General features: G+C 35.4%; 2 protein-coding genes across 2 annotated transcripts in view; one reads left to right on the top strand and one right to left on the bottom strand.

The window, feature by feature from the left end:
* The window catches only part of LOC131683706 (kinesin-like protein KIF3A), an 80,309-nt gene that overhangs the window by 37,933 nt on the left and 25,401 nt on the right, over positions 1 to 16,975 (bottom strand). The window lies entirely within an intron of this gene.
* Positions 1 to 16,975, top strand: part of LOC131683712 (uncharacterized) — a 37,637-nt gene that overhangs the window by 8,188 nt on the left and 12,474 nt on the right. The window contains exon 2 of the mRNA XM_058965947.1: positions 15,544 to 15,680. Coding sequence (XP_058821930.1) covers positions 15,561 to 15,680 — 120 coding nt within the window. The 5' untranslated portion in view covers positions 15,544 to 15,560. The remainder of the gene's footprint in view (positions 1 to 15,543; positions 15,681 to 16,975) is intronic.

Below are 16,975 nucleotides of genomic sequence, written 5' to 3'. Positions count from 1 at the left end.
CGCTTTAAAGTTTACATGGGATTTGGTATGGGGACATTGACTTTCATAAAACAATTGCTCTAGGAGTCGTCCATCCTAAAAATAAACCGACAAATGGTTTTCATAGGAAATTTAACAAAGAAACAAGGTCTGGAAGACCACGAAACGATCTGATGTTCTTTAAATCTCATGTTCAATCTTGATTTTCCAAAAGTTCTTTTCACAGACTTTGGAGGTTTCAAATTTGAAGTTGCGTGATCGTAGTTCTTGAGTGTAATGTATACAACGTTCTATTTTTTGGCGTAAAGTAACCCCCGATGACGGTATATGGTATCCTGGTAAGAAGACTTAATAATTACAGTGAAGAGCAGAGAAAACTGCAGTAGTTTCACGTTACTTTCTTGAGATACACACAAAATATCTTGCTTGGAAAGAGTAACCAAATAAATGCAAACATTTAATAAGATCTGAAACATTCATTCGAGTGTACATTCAGTGCACATCGTAATACCGATGATCTTTTGACCCTGGAAACATTCACAATTTATTTTTCATCGTAGCCTTGATAATGAAAAACAACTTTTGTAGAATCAAAATCGCAAGGTCAAGGTTGAACGCAACCTTCTATACCTTATCAATGTGCTACCCGAGAGGTAATTCCGTTGGTATGTCTGCGCTGTACGCATTTTTCAACCAACATATTTAGTAGTAATGTCTATAATCCGAAGAATCATTCTATCTCGGTATTATCTGCGATAAACCCTTTAACGGAGGTGATTTTTTGTTAAGTATGCATGAAAGCCACAATACACCGTATTATACTCTCGTGCGATTAATCTACTATCTAAATCGTTCTAACTTATCAAAAAGAATTTCTGGCCAGTAGCGTATGGGTCCTAGGTGACCAACAATAGCTTACTAACCAGGGCGGCTAATGATGAGTAAAACTGAACTATTTGTTGCATTGCTTTCCGAACTGGTTCTAGACCAGATAAATTATTCATTTTTTTTTAAATTCCCATCCGGTTTGTCGTTATACCAAACATCGTTAGGCGGGATTATAAACCCTTCAGGCAACGGCTTCAACGCGGTCGAAAGATAAACGAAAAAAAACATCACGCGGAAAGCGAGAGTTTAGTAAACCTGCCACTCGATGGCAAACAACTTTTATGTAACTGTTCAAGTTTATGATGCTGTGACTGGTACCAACACAGGGGTAGTTGTTGTTTTTTGAAGGGATTTCAAAAATGCCTGCAACCCAATAGTATAATCGAAAAGCATCGATGGGAGGTGAGAAAATTATCACCCTTGTCGGTTGATGATATTACCCAAAAAGTTTTCGAATGGCTATGGGTGTTTTCGATTAGAGATCGTCGCGTTTCGTACATTTTTTGCAGAAATTACTCAGTTATCATCTGCGGAAAAGAAAATTCAAATCAAAACTAACTTTAAGGATTTGTGGAAATATTGAAAGTACTATTCAACATAAATTATACAGTTTATGCATTTTGTGTAAAATTTCAGTCATCAGTTTTCCAATAATCTAAGTGCTGTGAAAATAGCAATTATTACTCCACGTAAGGTATTTTGATTCCCCGAATTAATTTCCATCCCTCCACATAATTTTTTTTTACGAAAACACTGTGTTTATTACATGTCCTCTTTTTTGCACACCATTACAATTCATGCTCCAACTACATAATAGTTAAGTCAGTGATCGTTCGTTGTTAGATAAATTATTAAGAGCATGGTTTTACGAGTCCCGAATTCGGTAGGACTGGTAACAGTCGGAACTCGAACAGTTTTTCTCTAAAAAGAGACAAGAAAAACATCAGTAAAACAAAACAGGTTTTGTCGGATAACCCTCATATGCAAAACAAAACACCCTTTACATTGTTTCTTTGCATTACACCTGTGGGAGTTGTTCCGTACTAGTGCGGTCCATGCGTTATCTTCGTGCTTTTGGAATCACTTACATATTAGCGGTGCTATGCGAGGATTCTTGAGACCATTTTATTGCAAATCAAAGCGAGAATGCTAGTAAAAGCCTCATTTTTTACTATTGCTATTATATTGTATCATCTACCAGTTATTCAGTGCAGTGCAATATTATGCGTAACATTATTTGTTAATAATGATCACTGTAAATTATAATATTGTGCCATTTTAAGCGACTACTGTGCTATTTACACAAATTGGAAATGATTTAAGTCGAAGTTTTTTTTCCTTTATAGATAAACATTTAACAGTAACCGAATAAAGGCGTTATGGCACAATAATGAACCATTCATAAATAACGTAACACAAGAATTTCTAAGTATTTATTTCCTTTCGCTATCTCACAAGTTGTCACATTTCATCACCACCCCCCCCCCCCCCCTCATAGTACGCAATGCATCAGTTTTATTTTAATATCTTTCATTCAGTAAAAACATGTAACGTCACGTTCTAGCTTACTCTCCCTCCCCCATATGTAACATGTTCTCATATCCTCCACCCCCTAGCTACAAAGAGTTACGCAGTTCATGAAAGATTCCTAATAAAATAAATCGTAGTCCAGGTGTTCATCGACAACATTTTGAAATTTGTTTTAACAATCCTAAAATTCAAAAAGAGGAGCATCTAATCTTTTCGTAACTTATTAGAACTTAATAAACTTCAGCCTCAAACGAGTTACGATACAAAAGATTTTAACATTGAAAATGCTTTACTCTACCATATGGGGCTGGGGCTAGGTGTAAAACTAAAATTTAAAATTCGATCCGCGTCACGAAAATGTGGCTTAATCTTAAACGACTGTAGCGCTGCTAATTGTTGATGAGTTTTTGTCATTTTAATAACAAGCGATTCATAAAAAATTAAAATTGAATTATTAATCTAAAAAACTGATTCCAACTTTAAATTGGTATTTCAATTATTGAAAAATTCGTATTATTGTAAAAACATTGTGAAAATGTAAGAAAACAGACAAGATTTTCGCTTACGTTTTGTTAACTGTTGATGGTTTTTCATGATTCGATACAGAAAATTGCAAGCAAAAATTGTTATCAAATATATCTATGTATTTTATTAGCACACTATTGAAAAATTCGTGAATCTGCAAAAAGAATAGGGAAAACATAAAATTTCCACAAATCTACGCAAGACTTTCCCTAACAGAGACCTCACCTCGACACTCATAAGCGTCCTACACATTTCATCGCTTGATATAAAAGAAATGTTTCTGACCGAGTCCTTATTCTGCTGGCAGAACGAGTTAGATTATCGCTACTGTTGCTGGTAGGATAGCTGTTACATTTTTTATTTGACACGAGCCACTGAAGGGCAGTGTTTGTCTGTGTATACTGGAATGATTTTGCTCGCAGTTCCAAGCGACGATGGCGGAACAGAAGTGAGATGGCGAATAGCTAGTTAATACCGTGAGTATGAGTCGTGCAGGCAAGACTCACATCGTTTCATAGGATTCTCGTCTCAAACTAATTAGCAAACCTTATTACGACGAATACATAATGGAAAACGAATTAAATCAGAAAATTCTATTTATTACCTTGTATTAACTTTACGCTTGTTAATTCTGTACCTTTACCATCATAATATAAGCAAACATTCTTCAAATTAATTTAAATTTGCAAACCCGAAGGTTTTTGCAAAACCTTCAAGAAAATCAATGAATGTGGCAACCCTGTCACTAAACGAAAGCACACCAAAAAGAATGATGAAAATATTTTCTTTTATCGTACAAAAAGTCTCCCATCTGCACCGAAAAGTTGATAAAAGAGATTGCCTTGTTTCAAAAAGTGCTCATTTGACATGAGCTGCAAAAAGGGAATGTTCGCCTGTGTGTGCGCAGCAGAAGCAAATTGCCGGAAGGTTAGAATCGTTTCAAAGGATTTTCGTCCCGTATCACAAAACACAGTTATCAGCGAACCGTCCTTATTAGGACGAATACATAATGGAAAAAGAATTGAATTAGAAGATTCGTTTTATTAACTTTTCTTATGTTTTCGCTTGTTAATTCTGTACCTTTACCAGTGAATTATAATTAGTATTGGGCAATATGTTAAAAAGTATCGATACTGGCATATCGATATTTGTAAAACTAAAATATCGATACACTAGAAGTATCGAGAATAAATTATCGATAATCTCGGTATCGATTTTAAAATCCATATTTTTTATTATATTTTATTTTGTCTCGTCTTATCGGATTTCGGAATTGGGATTTGCACTTACTAATTTGAGCTAGCATTCAGAAGAAAAAACGCCGAAGGAAACATCCGGGGAAATCGTTCTACAGTCGTGATTCGCTGGTTGGGCCACAGCCTTGTCCAACTAACGAATTAGATTCGCTAGTTGGACCGACTGACAAATGTCAAAAACTCTACAAAAGAGATGTTGGCAGTGTAAATGCATCAGTTCACATATCTAAATATTGTCAGAGTGATTGTCAAAGTAAATTTGACACGAGATGTTGACATTCAGATGCTTTTTAGTTGGACAATGGTCCAACTAGCGGAGGTTCAACTAAAAAGCGGTTCTAGTCTAGTCTACACATACACAGCCAATACATGTAGGGAGCCTGGAAAATTGCAGACGTTCGTCCACAATTTTTCTTGTCATTATTAATGTTTGTGGCACATATTGAATATGACACAAGCATTAAAGCGGCCAGGCCAACTGTGCAGCGTATAAAATAAAGATGACTCAAAATTATACGGCAATCAAATTATTCATTCAATGCATAATTTAATCGACGGGTTATTTTGAACCTAGAATAAGGAAGAAACGTGGACAACCGCACACAACCGTTTCAATTTGATGGGGGTTTGATAAATCGTTGGGAGTGACTTTGCTAAGAGGGTTAATATCACTCCTTTGGTCCTAGGTTCCTGGGATGGGACAGAGGTATTTAGCCCTGCCCTGACTAATGAGCCAGGGTTATAGCGCCCTTGCTCGCTCTGAGGTCCAACTAAAAAGCGGTTCAGTTAAAAAGTGTCCAACCAGCGAATCACGACTGTACTTTGGATAAAAATAAAAAGCATACTCATTCTGATTTATTTTTCAACACTTCGAACTCGAAGCCCAAAAAAGTTACACGGAGTTCCAAGCCACAAAATTAGTCGTAATACTAGTTTGAGTTTGATCCATTCTACAACAGATTGCAAAAATCATAAATCCCATAAATAAACCCAAGTTTATAGATGTGCTTAGATTCCACAAGATTGAACATCGGTTAATAATAATGAACATGAAAATTCAATTTTTCCGTGACAATTTTTTTGTCCTCAAAATACCCTGTATTTATACAAAGCATAACTAATTTTCGAGTATTGGTAATATTCCAGCGGAACAAGGGCATTGAAGGAAAAAATAAGAATCTGGCAACATTTTTGACAGAATTTGAATTTTTTGTGTTTAAATAGTTGTGCTAATTGTTCCTTTTCGTTATAATGACAGTATCGAAAAAAATATCGGGACAGCAGTATCGATACCACAAAATATCGACCCGATGAATATCGATTTAAAATCTCGATTTTCTGGCCCTAAAGTATCGATATTCCTTGTATCGATATCGTATCGCCCAACACTAATTATAATCCGAAGGTTTTCGCAAAACCATCAAGAAAATCAGTGAATGTGGCAACTCTGCCACTAAGCAAAAACTACGCCCAAAAAAAATAATGAAAAGATTTTTATTTATCGTACAAAAGCTCGGTCTTCCATCTGCATTGAAAAGTTGATAAAAGATCGAGGGTGTTGATGCGATGACATAAATTCGCGCATGGTGTTCGTTAATCATGCTGCATTTTTAAGGCAGCTGTGGTTGTGTCTTTTACAGAACCCTTTATTTTTTTTTAAAAAAAAGAATCGTGGCTCATTCACTTTAGAAAAACTCCAGAAAGAGAACTACGGAGACTCCATGTTGGATCGATTGGATCCGAATTCAGTTGCCAAAAAACGAATCCAATCGAACATTGCCTATCCTTATAACATGGGACGTGTTGCCATACAATGCCGGAACATATGTTGCCAAAAATGCTGTTTTTCTCTCCGCAGTTCTCTTTCGAGAGTTTTTCTCATTCACTTTTTTCAAGAATCGATTCTTTTGATCGATTCGCGATTCACTCGCCCATCTACAGTTCATATCCTCTTTGAAGTAAAACTGAAATGATTGCATCTTTTCCCGGAAACTTATACGGAGCAAAACTTTTAATCGCCCATTTAATCGATTCGGTTGTCAAAATTCTATAAGCAAATGCCCAAGAATCAGAAATACCTGAAAAGAATTGCAGATTGATGACTCTCATTTTTACACAGACTACAGACAAGAAACAATGTTTGGGAATAACAATTGTACGAGCCCAAGTGAGAACTTCGTCTGAGAGCAACCAATGTGAGCCACGACAATCTTTACTGCAACTTGGGATATTACAAAGGAAGTGTTGATGTGGTACTTACTTAACGGAAGGCCCGACTCAGTATACTCCCATAAGTACCATGGATTGGGTGGTGCGTAGATATTTAGCCAAGATTCATTTCAAGCAAGCGATGCGACTGAGGATATAATTTTGAGTTGTAGAAAACTACTTAACCCTCAAAAGGCAAGGAGTCTCAGAGACACGGCTATTTACAATTCTCTAGTTTTAATAAACTTGGAATTTGAAGTATAAATGATCGAGCGCTTTCGGGCTTTCGATTCTCTCAGTGACAAATCAATAAAAAAGAGTCTTTTGATTTCATTGAGTCTTAGGAGCGCGGTTTCTTGAAGTCACAATTTTAGCTTGCCTTTTAAGGGTTAGGTCAATTTACTTAAAAAGTGTTCATTGCGAGTAAGATGTACACCCCATTGTTGGAGACGGCGTTTAAGTACTTACTTTTGTCTGTAAGCAACTTAATCTAAATCCTACTGAAAGTTTAAAATTAACGACATGTTCAATGAAATCCGCTATGTCAAACTGCACTACGAATATATTAAAATTAATACTAAATATAAACTATAATAAATACATAAAATTGTCCATCATACCCAACGTAGGTGTCCGTCTTTCCCGCATTGCGCAGGTCTTTAGTCAAATTTTGAAAGCAAAAGCAAACATGGAATAGGTCCGATATACAAGGAACCTCTCGTCAGAAAAAGTGTTAACAATTGTCACCAAGATCGTAACTAGGTATCCACAAATATATCAGAAGCGTTGACTAATCATCTAAAAACGAGAAACAGAGCAAATTATTTTTTTCTATGTTAGGCCACTAAAGTGCTTAGCACAGATCTCATCTAGACATAAATGTTAAAGATACATACTGTGCAATAAACTGGTTCAATTTTTGACTTTTAGCTCCACCAGGCTCTACTGATTTCCTTGCCCTTAGTAATTGTGCAAATTTTGGTACCGATCGGTTGTGTCTACGGACCCTCCAAAAATTTTAAAGTTTATATGGAAATTAGTATGGAAAATCGATTAAAAAAATCAAGCAGGGTTGCTATTATTTATAATAAAATCCACTTGTTTTGAAGTCATGCTACTTCTCTAGTTAATAACTTTTCTCCGCGAATTTTCACAAACTTATAATGTTCCACGAATGTGTTCAGTAGAAGAATATATAGGGTTCTCATGAATTGATTGATGAGGTGATTTTTTAAGAATTTATTTTCAATGTTAACCGATTTTCCATACCAATTTGCATATAAACTTTGAAATTTTTGTAGGATCCGTAGACACAACCGATCGGTACCAAAATGTGCACAATTACTAAAGGCCATAAAAGGAATCAGTAGAGCCTGGTAGTGCTAAAAGTCAAAAATTGAACCAGTCTACTGTGCAACCGTCAAACAGGCAACGTTTGAAATGATTCTGATAATTTAATGTTATTGCGTTTAACGAATCAGTGAATCGTTGAGTTCCATAATTTGGTCAAAAATCGAACAGTCCTACATATATCTATAAGGTCATCTAGTAATAATTCAATTACAAGTGCATCATTACATAACACCTGATGTTTAGAGCAAACCGTTTATTAATTACCCTTTGCCATATTGAGCTGAATACACAGATGCGTGTGAGAAAATTACGAGATCAAACTGTCCGGAGTTTCAATTGCATGCAGTTGCATTTCGCTATACGTACATCCATATGAACAACAAACCGCCGGAATGCGTATGTAAACAAATCTAAACGCATAGGAAAATTTTGCAATGCAATCCGCACCAATGATGAATGGGTGTGGGAATATATTATCCAAGCTTGAAAGTAATTAAAATTGTCGGTCGTCACCACCACATGCTTACGGCATTATTTACCATCCACCAGAAGATGGTAACCAAAACAAAACTGCCGCAAAATATCCACCGCGACGTAATCAAAACAAACGTGAACTCCGAATGTGGTAGTGCCGATAGGTGCGCTGGTGTGCTTAGCAAGTGGGTGTTGTTCAATGGACAGAAGGCGGGAAAAGGCGCGGTTTATTTCGTCTCAACGCTTCAGTCCAACATTGTGTCGTGCTACACACGCGATGGAATCGATGTCTTCAGGTGACAAAGGAGGCTTTGTTGTTTTGAGGAAATCGAGGTAAACTTTCCCGCGCTTGGAGACAATTACATATGAGTTGAATGTATGGGGGTACAATAGTAGTCATAAATTTAGTTTGGTAGATTTACTAGTGCTTTGGTAACATTAATGAGAAACAATACATTTTCGGTTTGTTCTCTAAATCTTCACCAATGCTTTTAGATAAATTAGGAAAAGTGCCACATTTTGAGGGTTGATAAGCACAGTAACTTAGTACTATAATGGTATCTCCTTTTAATACAGGAAACCATATAAGAGTTTGGTAACTTACCGGTTATCAGAGCTGCGAAAAAAAAACTAAAAAATTTGAGTACAATTTGGTTGATCAAGTAATATATGAACCGACGAACGGGTACCGATTCAACGCTATCGATAGATTGTTCATGCTCAATCTTCGAGCTCACAATTACCTATATTATGTAGGCTGTAGTGAGCATTGTACGCAAGCAATCAACGACTAACGCCAGGCACGAGACAATGTCAATTATGCGCCACGCCCTGTGCAGACGACAAAGTGAAATGCTAAATGGTTAATGAACTTTTAAACTGGTGCAACGTCGAAGCATTTTTCCACTTAATACCTTCAGCGGAAACGAATAATGTCATTTACACGTTTCAGACCCAGCGAGGCGGGGCCCTTCTTGTGTCCAACAATGTACACAATCGAAGAAGCATAAATAGGCCACACTTTCTACAGTTATTTCGTGTGTTTTGAAGACGTTGCTTACTCGTAGGAGAACAATGGATTAGGTTATTATCTCAGTGAAATTTAAAACTAATTTCGCGTTTTTAAACAAATCTTACTTCAATTACGACAAAACGATGGAACAGTTTATGTCACGCTCCATGTATGAGTCACAGTCACTAGATCGCCGGTAGTTGTAAGTAATCGGATAGACACGATACGCAAGTTTCCCACATTATTCGTCGTGTTATTGAATCATAGCCGGGAAAGGGGGACACCCTTTGATCAGGTGTGACCTTCTGTGAGGTTGACGTAACTCGAACGGTAACGTGTGCCATTCTATTACGTGGTACAACAGTTGGCCCGAACAAGTGTACAGTTCAATTCGAATCTCCGAAAGAATCATACGCGAGAAGGGATTCGCGCCAGTACTCAGACGATGTAGTGGGCTATATTTTTAGTTAGATAACCGACTTGCTACTACATAGAGCACAGTTAACGGAAAACCGGTTCTGGCGATTTCTCTTACTACTGTGTTGTTATGATGTGAGTGAGAATAAATGAACACAAAACATCAGTGATTTCAGAACAAGATATGAAGGTCAATGTAGATGTAAATCAAACGGGTTAACAGATGATAATCACAGAACAATCAATCGTTCATTACCTTCGATATGTTTAGATTGTCTACTATATAATGAGTATCACGGAAAAAAAATATTCCCACAATCTTAAATAAAGTGCCACGAATTCCGGAAGAACCACGTTTTTACTTTACGAAAACAGGACCATGAACAAAAATCATGGATTTTATAATTATGTTAAATTCTCCTTCAAAAACGCCCGCGTAACGCTTTTATTAGCACAAATATTTGTTTTTGTTTTGTGAACTTAAGTCATGTTTTCCACTAAATCAATTTTCTGTACGTGAAATAGTACACAACTTTATGAACATTATTCATAAAACCAAAGGTTGACTTATGATGTTATTCATAGATTTAGGAACATTAGTTCACAAAATCGAAACAGTCTGGATACTTTCTCGTGAACTATTTTATGCAACTCGGAATTTTGTTCATGAATCCATATAATCCTCGTGAACTAATTCATGATTCTTAATATATTAGTCATGATCCAATATCCTCACTCGAGAAATAGTTCGCAAAATCATCAAAGATTATTCTTGTATTCGTGAACCGGTTCATGATTCCTAGTATAATAATCCCGACTTACCATTCTCGTTCGTGAAATATTTCACGAAATCATATAATATTATTCATATATTCGTGAAATGGTTCATGATTCCCACGATTTCACGACCACGAATAGCCACGATTTACCATTCGTGGTCGTGAAATAGGCCATGAAATCATAAAATATTATTCATGTATTCATGAACTGAAAGTCACGACTTACCATTCGTGCTCGTGAAATAGTTCGCGAGATCATAAAATATTTTTCATATATTCGTGAACTGGTTCATGATTCCTAGTATAATAATCACGACATACCATTCGTGCGCGTGATATAGTTCACGAAATTATCAAATATTATTTACGTATTCCTGAACTAGTTCATGATTCCTAGTACAATAGTCACGAACAATATATCACAAAATCATGAAATGTTATTCATGGGTTCGTGAACTAGTTCATGATTCCTAGTACTTTACCAAGGATCTATCTTGCGTGCTTGTGATAGTTAGAAGGTATCCCTAATCATTTTCAATTTTATGCAACATGCTCATGAAATTTTCACGGGTACTATTTCACAAAATCTAGAGTATTATTTGTAGAATCATTATTTTTCCATCACTATTCCGTAAAATGTCATATGTACAGCTGCTAGCAACCAGCCAGAGGCACGAGCAGTAGATATAAGAAAACTATTAGGACCTAAAACATCGTTATTCATTTGATAAAGTTCAATGTGTTGTCTCGACAGAAACACAAAACTGCGCTGTGCACGAAAAATACATTATATAGCCACAAATCGTGTTCGTGACATAGTTCATGGTACATGATCCCGCTTATTAGTTACACAATTAAATTCCCGTTTAATTCGAAAGTAAGCTCTAGAATAAAATATCATGATAACGTGCAAATAAATTACGAGAAGCGTGACTAAGATCCTTAAATTAAGAACATAAAATTTACTATTCGTGACAAAAATATTAAAAATTGTGCCAAAGATCCTGAAATCTTGACCACAAGTTACTCTGCTCGTAACTAAAACATCAAGATAAATAAAAATTACGAAAATCGTGACTAAGATCCTGAATTAATGGACATAAATCACTCTACTCGTGACTAAAATATCACGATACCGAAAATAGAAATTATGAAAATCGTGACAAAAATCCTGAAATCATGGATATAAATCACATTACTCACACAAAAATCGTAACTAATATACTAAAATCATAAGCATGAATCACTAAAATCATGTCACGATGATCACACTCATGACTCAAATACCACCAAATAGAAATTACGAAAATCGTGATCTAGATCCTGCAATCATGAACATAAATCACGCTACTCTGACAGAAAAATCCGATAGCAAACTCATGTATGGAAAATCACGGTAGCTTGATTAGAAATCACAAAAATCGCGAATAAGCTCCTGCAATCATGAACATCGTTTAACTGTTGGCTGTGTATCCACAAATTGTAAACAAGGATCACAACAAAAACTAAACATGTCCAGGAAACAACCATAGTAACCCTACCAAACATTCGAATGTAACGCCATGTATATATTCAACGCGAACTAGTTTTTTGGAAGCACAAATAGTTTCATGAATACGAGGTATATTATTCATAATTTCAGGAACTTGGTCACGGTTTTCGTAAATCCTTCAGTTCGCGAAATCGTGATCTTCTTATCATGAAGTTAGGAACAATTTTTTTCGTGATAAGAATAATTAAATAATCTAAATAGCTTTTTAAAATAATCTGTCGTGTAAAACATTAACAAATACAAAGAAATTTGAGTCTGAATGAGGCTTTTAAAATGGGTTGAGATAATCATTAGCCATGGTATAATGAATAAACGAAACAAAAAAATTGCTCTGCTGCAGACGATCCTTTGGACAATATGCTGCAAATTTGCAACTTGTAATCTTATAAGTAAATACTAAAAAGCATCAACGATCGGTTGCCATTGGATCATCACCAGTAAGCTGGTAGGAAACAAGGAACAACATGTAAGGATGGGCGATAGAGGGAAAGCGCAACGGTAATAGCACAAGAAATTCTAGCTTTCCAACACAAGACATACCATAAAGGACTGTTTTTCGCAAAGTTATGTTTGGAAGGTCCAGACCGGGACAGAATTATATACATACAATGTTCAAAACTTTCCACATTGCAATGAACCATTATTTTAGCCGGATTTGGCATCTTTTCACAATAGAGGGATTCCATGAGAAACCGGCAGATCGCAAAATATGACCATCGTCGATTCGAACGAAACTTTACATTTGTGTTCGGTCTCCATGATTTTCTCTGGCAATTGCAATATTCTAATACAAGGGCAATTTTTCAAAAGGACGTACACGTCTCTACGTGCAATAATTTCAATTTTTTTGTTCGATTACACTATTTTATACAGCAAAACTATCTGAGAATGAGTTACAGTGAATGAATACTTCTGCACAAAAAAATATACACTGAAAAAAATGTGGCATTTTTCACAAAAACAAAAATTTATGATAAAAATTCAAGTTGCAAAAAACCCATTTTTTCTATTTTTTTATATTTTGTCAACAAAAACCTAAGGAAAAAAGAAATATTTTGAATGTAATTTCATGATGGAGAAATTATCAAAAAAAAAGTTTTTCTAGCTATAACTTTACACATGTTTTTAAATTTCATACTAATTGCCATACAAAACTGTAATTTTATTACAGAATATAATTCTGAGTATCATTTTAAATCAAAATGCATTTAACAAATATCTTCCAAAATGCGATAGTTTTCGAGATATTTAGAATTTTGCTCCAACAAAAACAATTAATTGGTGTAATTATTCCCTTTTTAAAAATTATTCGCGTCATAAATTGTCAAAAATCTCATTTTATCGTTTTTCAGACATGAAAGAAGCTTTTTCAGTGTATTTGGATCATGGAGAAGCATTAAATAAAAAAGATTTCCTAACAACAACTTTTGACAAATTTTACTATTTGCAGGCAAAAGTTGGATTTTATTTTTAAATATGATTCTAAACGCCATTTTGAGTTAAAATTCTTATAGCAAAAATTTTCTGAAATGTAGTTCTCGAGATATTTTAAATTTTGTTTTGCAAGCCCAATTATTTTGTTTTGTTGGGACCTTTTCAGAAGTTATTCGCGTTTCTCCATCAACAACAATTAGTTTTTCGTAAGGCCCATAACCTATAACTTTCCCATTGACATCAAGGCGATATTGTAAACCATTTGAAAGCTACATGAAAACAACCACACGGTGTGTCTAAAATCATTATTAATTAAAAAAAATGACCATGAATTTAGCATACGGCATTCGAAAGATACAGTATTCAAGCATCTGCTCAGTAAATTTCGAAATGATCCATCGAGAGATTCGAGAGAAATGGCGATTTGAAGTTTTATGACACGTTTCATAAGGCTACCAGCAAACACCCACGGGTTTGGTCCTATCTTTATAAACAAAAAAAAAATTTGTCTACTTATTTGGTACTTGGCATTCGAAAGACATAGTAATCAAGTATATCCGCTGCAAGTTTGAAAATATTTCATTGGCGGAATCGAAAGTTATAACTATTTGAATGCGGTATGCGGTCAAAGATGGGTCTTCTACCAGAATTCAAGCATGAAGCCATGTTTGTCCATTGACTATTTAAATGGTCTATACGTGTCGCTGTTTTAAAGAAAAACCTTACCATTTAATTGCACAAATATAATTCCCAAAAGGTGTTATTTATATGCTGCGATGAAAAAATATGAAAATAGGGTTGTCTACCTAACGTCAACTATAACGTGTAAATTTAAAAAATTGAATAAAAGTTGGAATGTTTACTTAAGAAGGCCATATATCAGTGGTTTGTTGACTGACTCTAATTGTTTTTTCATTACTGAACTGGCAGACAATTTTCAGGCAGAAGAATATAAAATAGAGTTGTCTATCTCAAATAATAGACAATATAAATGATCTCAACTATATGTATATAGTAGAGCTATATTTCGTAACAAATTATTGGTGAGACTAATACATCAACCTATCGCCTAACGCGTTTGCGATAATTGGTTTTAAGCGAGCAATGTAATAAACAACAAGCAACCACAAACCAGCATCATGATTTCCTATCTGCATCATTCGAAAGTAACCACGAGTGTTGCAGCATCGAAATGACACTATAGGCTACGTTTCCTAGTTTCTGCGCTTTCACGCAAACGTCACATGAACCGAGGGTTTAGGGATGAGCAAACAAAACTTTTAAGAGAATTTTGCTGCTTCGGTCCATTCTCATAAACGATTAAAGTAAATCCAATGGCTAGGAAATAGTGAATAGAATCTGATTATTAAGACATACATTGTAACCTCGCTATGTTTATTATCAATACTCGCTATTTGTAACCATTCAAGTTGATCGGGTCTATGTTGCTGCAGCGACGAGTCGTGACTAGCATATCATTGCTACCGGCTAAAAATCGGTTTATGTATAATTAGATGTTTACCGTTCGAGAAGCAAACCTAATGCAATGTTCATATTTTTCTAGGTTACAATTTCAAACGCTACCGTCTACAATGAATATAGGTACTCGCAGAAGTTTTACATACTAACGAAATAATAACATTGAACATAACATGCATTTTTTTCAAGACACAGCCGTTCCAACAAAAAAAAATAATAAAATTATTTGATTCCTGTTTCAAGACTCCCCAAGAAGTACCACAACCTGTTTTAGCATCCACAAAACCTGAATCAACAAAACAATCAAATATAAATATGTTTACGCGTGCCATACCACTGAAAGCAAAATGAAATACATTTTTTCAACACATAAGAAAAAATTCCTTTTGCGTAGAGCTTCCACGATTAAGTGAGCAATATAACAAATGAATGTCACCCACAAACGCTAGCACTGAGTAACTCAATTACCCATTAATTTACGTAGATAGCAATCACCGATGATTACTGCAATTAGCTAGGCGGAAAGAAGACATTTTACAATTAACTAGTAACAATGCATGATAATCTTATCGCTGTGATGATCACGGCAAATTCCGAGCTAAGATGTCGAACCCAATTTGATTCGCTTTACTTGTTTTGTTTTTTTTTTCTGCTCAGAAATCTCCCGTCTCACGATGGCCAGTACGGAGCAGGGTGGAACTGACCAAACGGATCGAGGACTTCGAAAGGATTACTTCAGCAGCAGTGGCGGAGTGGGAAAATTTTTGCCACCAGTTTTCAAATTGCTGGAAATTGTAAGTATTGTAAACTCTGTTTCTGCAACGATAAATTTATTAGCAGCAAATATTCAACATTTTTGTGAAAATTAGAAATAAATAATAGCATAAAGGACAGTATACCGGCACAAGTTTACCGCCTATACGATCTAATGCAAAACTACGGTCAAGATTAAATCAATCACGTCGTACAGCTGGACCTAAAGACGCTGAATTACTGAATAAAGACCCGCCATCTTATCTCAACTAAATAAAATGGTTTGGCAACATTATTTTCTGCAAACTAGCACCACTGCCACAGCGTTAACTTCAGTTGACTCGTATACTACAGTTACTGCAGTTGTGGCCTGCAACGTCGATAATTTTTTCATCATGAAGTGGTGTGTGAAGTTTTGTACCAATAAAACTACCGCCGGTTTTAAAAATATTGTTATTTTTCGCTTCCTGGTAAACTACGACCATCGTGCGGAATGGGTCCGGTTCTGTGGTTTACCAGAAAATTACAACACTACGGATAACTGCAATGGTTACAGCAACTTTTAGAAGGCACCGTAATGTTAAAAGTTATATGTTTTACCTTACCTTGGAGATTCGATTCAGAAGTTTATTCAAAATATTTTAACTCGCTATTACAATACTTTCCAATATTCATTCATCAGATTGCAACATTTGACAAGACTCATGCTCGGTTGGAATGACATGGATAGGTCTTGTGGGCGATTGCAATGACACCGACAGATAAATGGTAAATAAACAATTTACGTGTCGAGTCTTTATCCAGAAGGATTCAGCGTCGTTAGTTGGACAGTAAACAACCGTAGATTTATGGATATGATCACGAGTCAACATTTGGTTTATGAGTAATATTCATAAAGTTATAAACTAGTTCATGGACACGGAATAACGATTTGGTAATAACATAGCGGAAACCGTGAATGAAATTCACAAAAAAACTTTAAAACAAGTAAAAGCATTAGACAAGCTTTAGGAAAAGAAATTGAGTACAATAATAAAACAAATGATTTTTGTTCATAGTCCTATTTTCGTTACGTACAAATTAATCAGAATGAATGGCACTTTATTCACGAATTTGGGAATAATTTTTCCGTGCGGTGTCTTCTACATAAATACAACAGAAGAAAATCGGGTACTAATAAACTGAGTGAACGTATATCATATTCGTTTGCTTTTTTTGTAAAATCAAGCATATTGAAAATATTAGAGTTCGTAAACGGCATGGAAAAAAAAATTAAAGGGTTGTGTACAGGACACGACCACGGTGACATTAAAAATGTAGCTTTTTCAAGAGCGTG

This window comes from Topomyia yanbarensis, chromosome 2 (genome assembly GCF_030247195.1).
Source record: "Topomyia yanbarensis strain Yona2022 chromosome 2, ASM3024719v1, whole genome shotgun sequence".
Lineage (NCBI taxonomy): Eukaryota > Metazoa > Arthropoda > Insecta > Diptera > Culicidae > Topomyia > Topomyia yanbarensis.
Note: the sequence above shows the minus strand (reverse complement) of the source record. Positions and strands in the feature narration are given on the sequence as shown.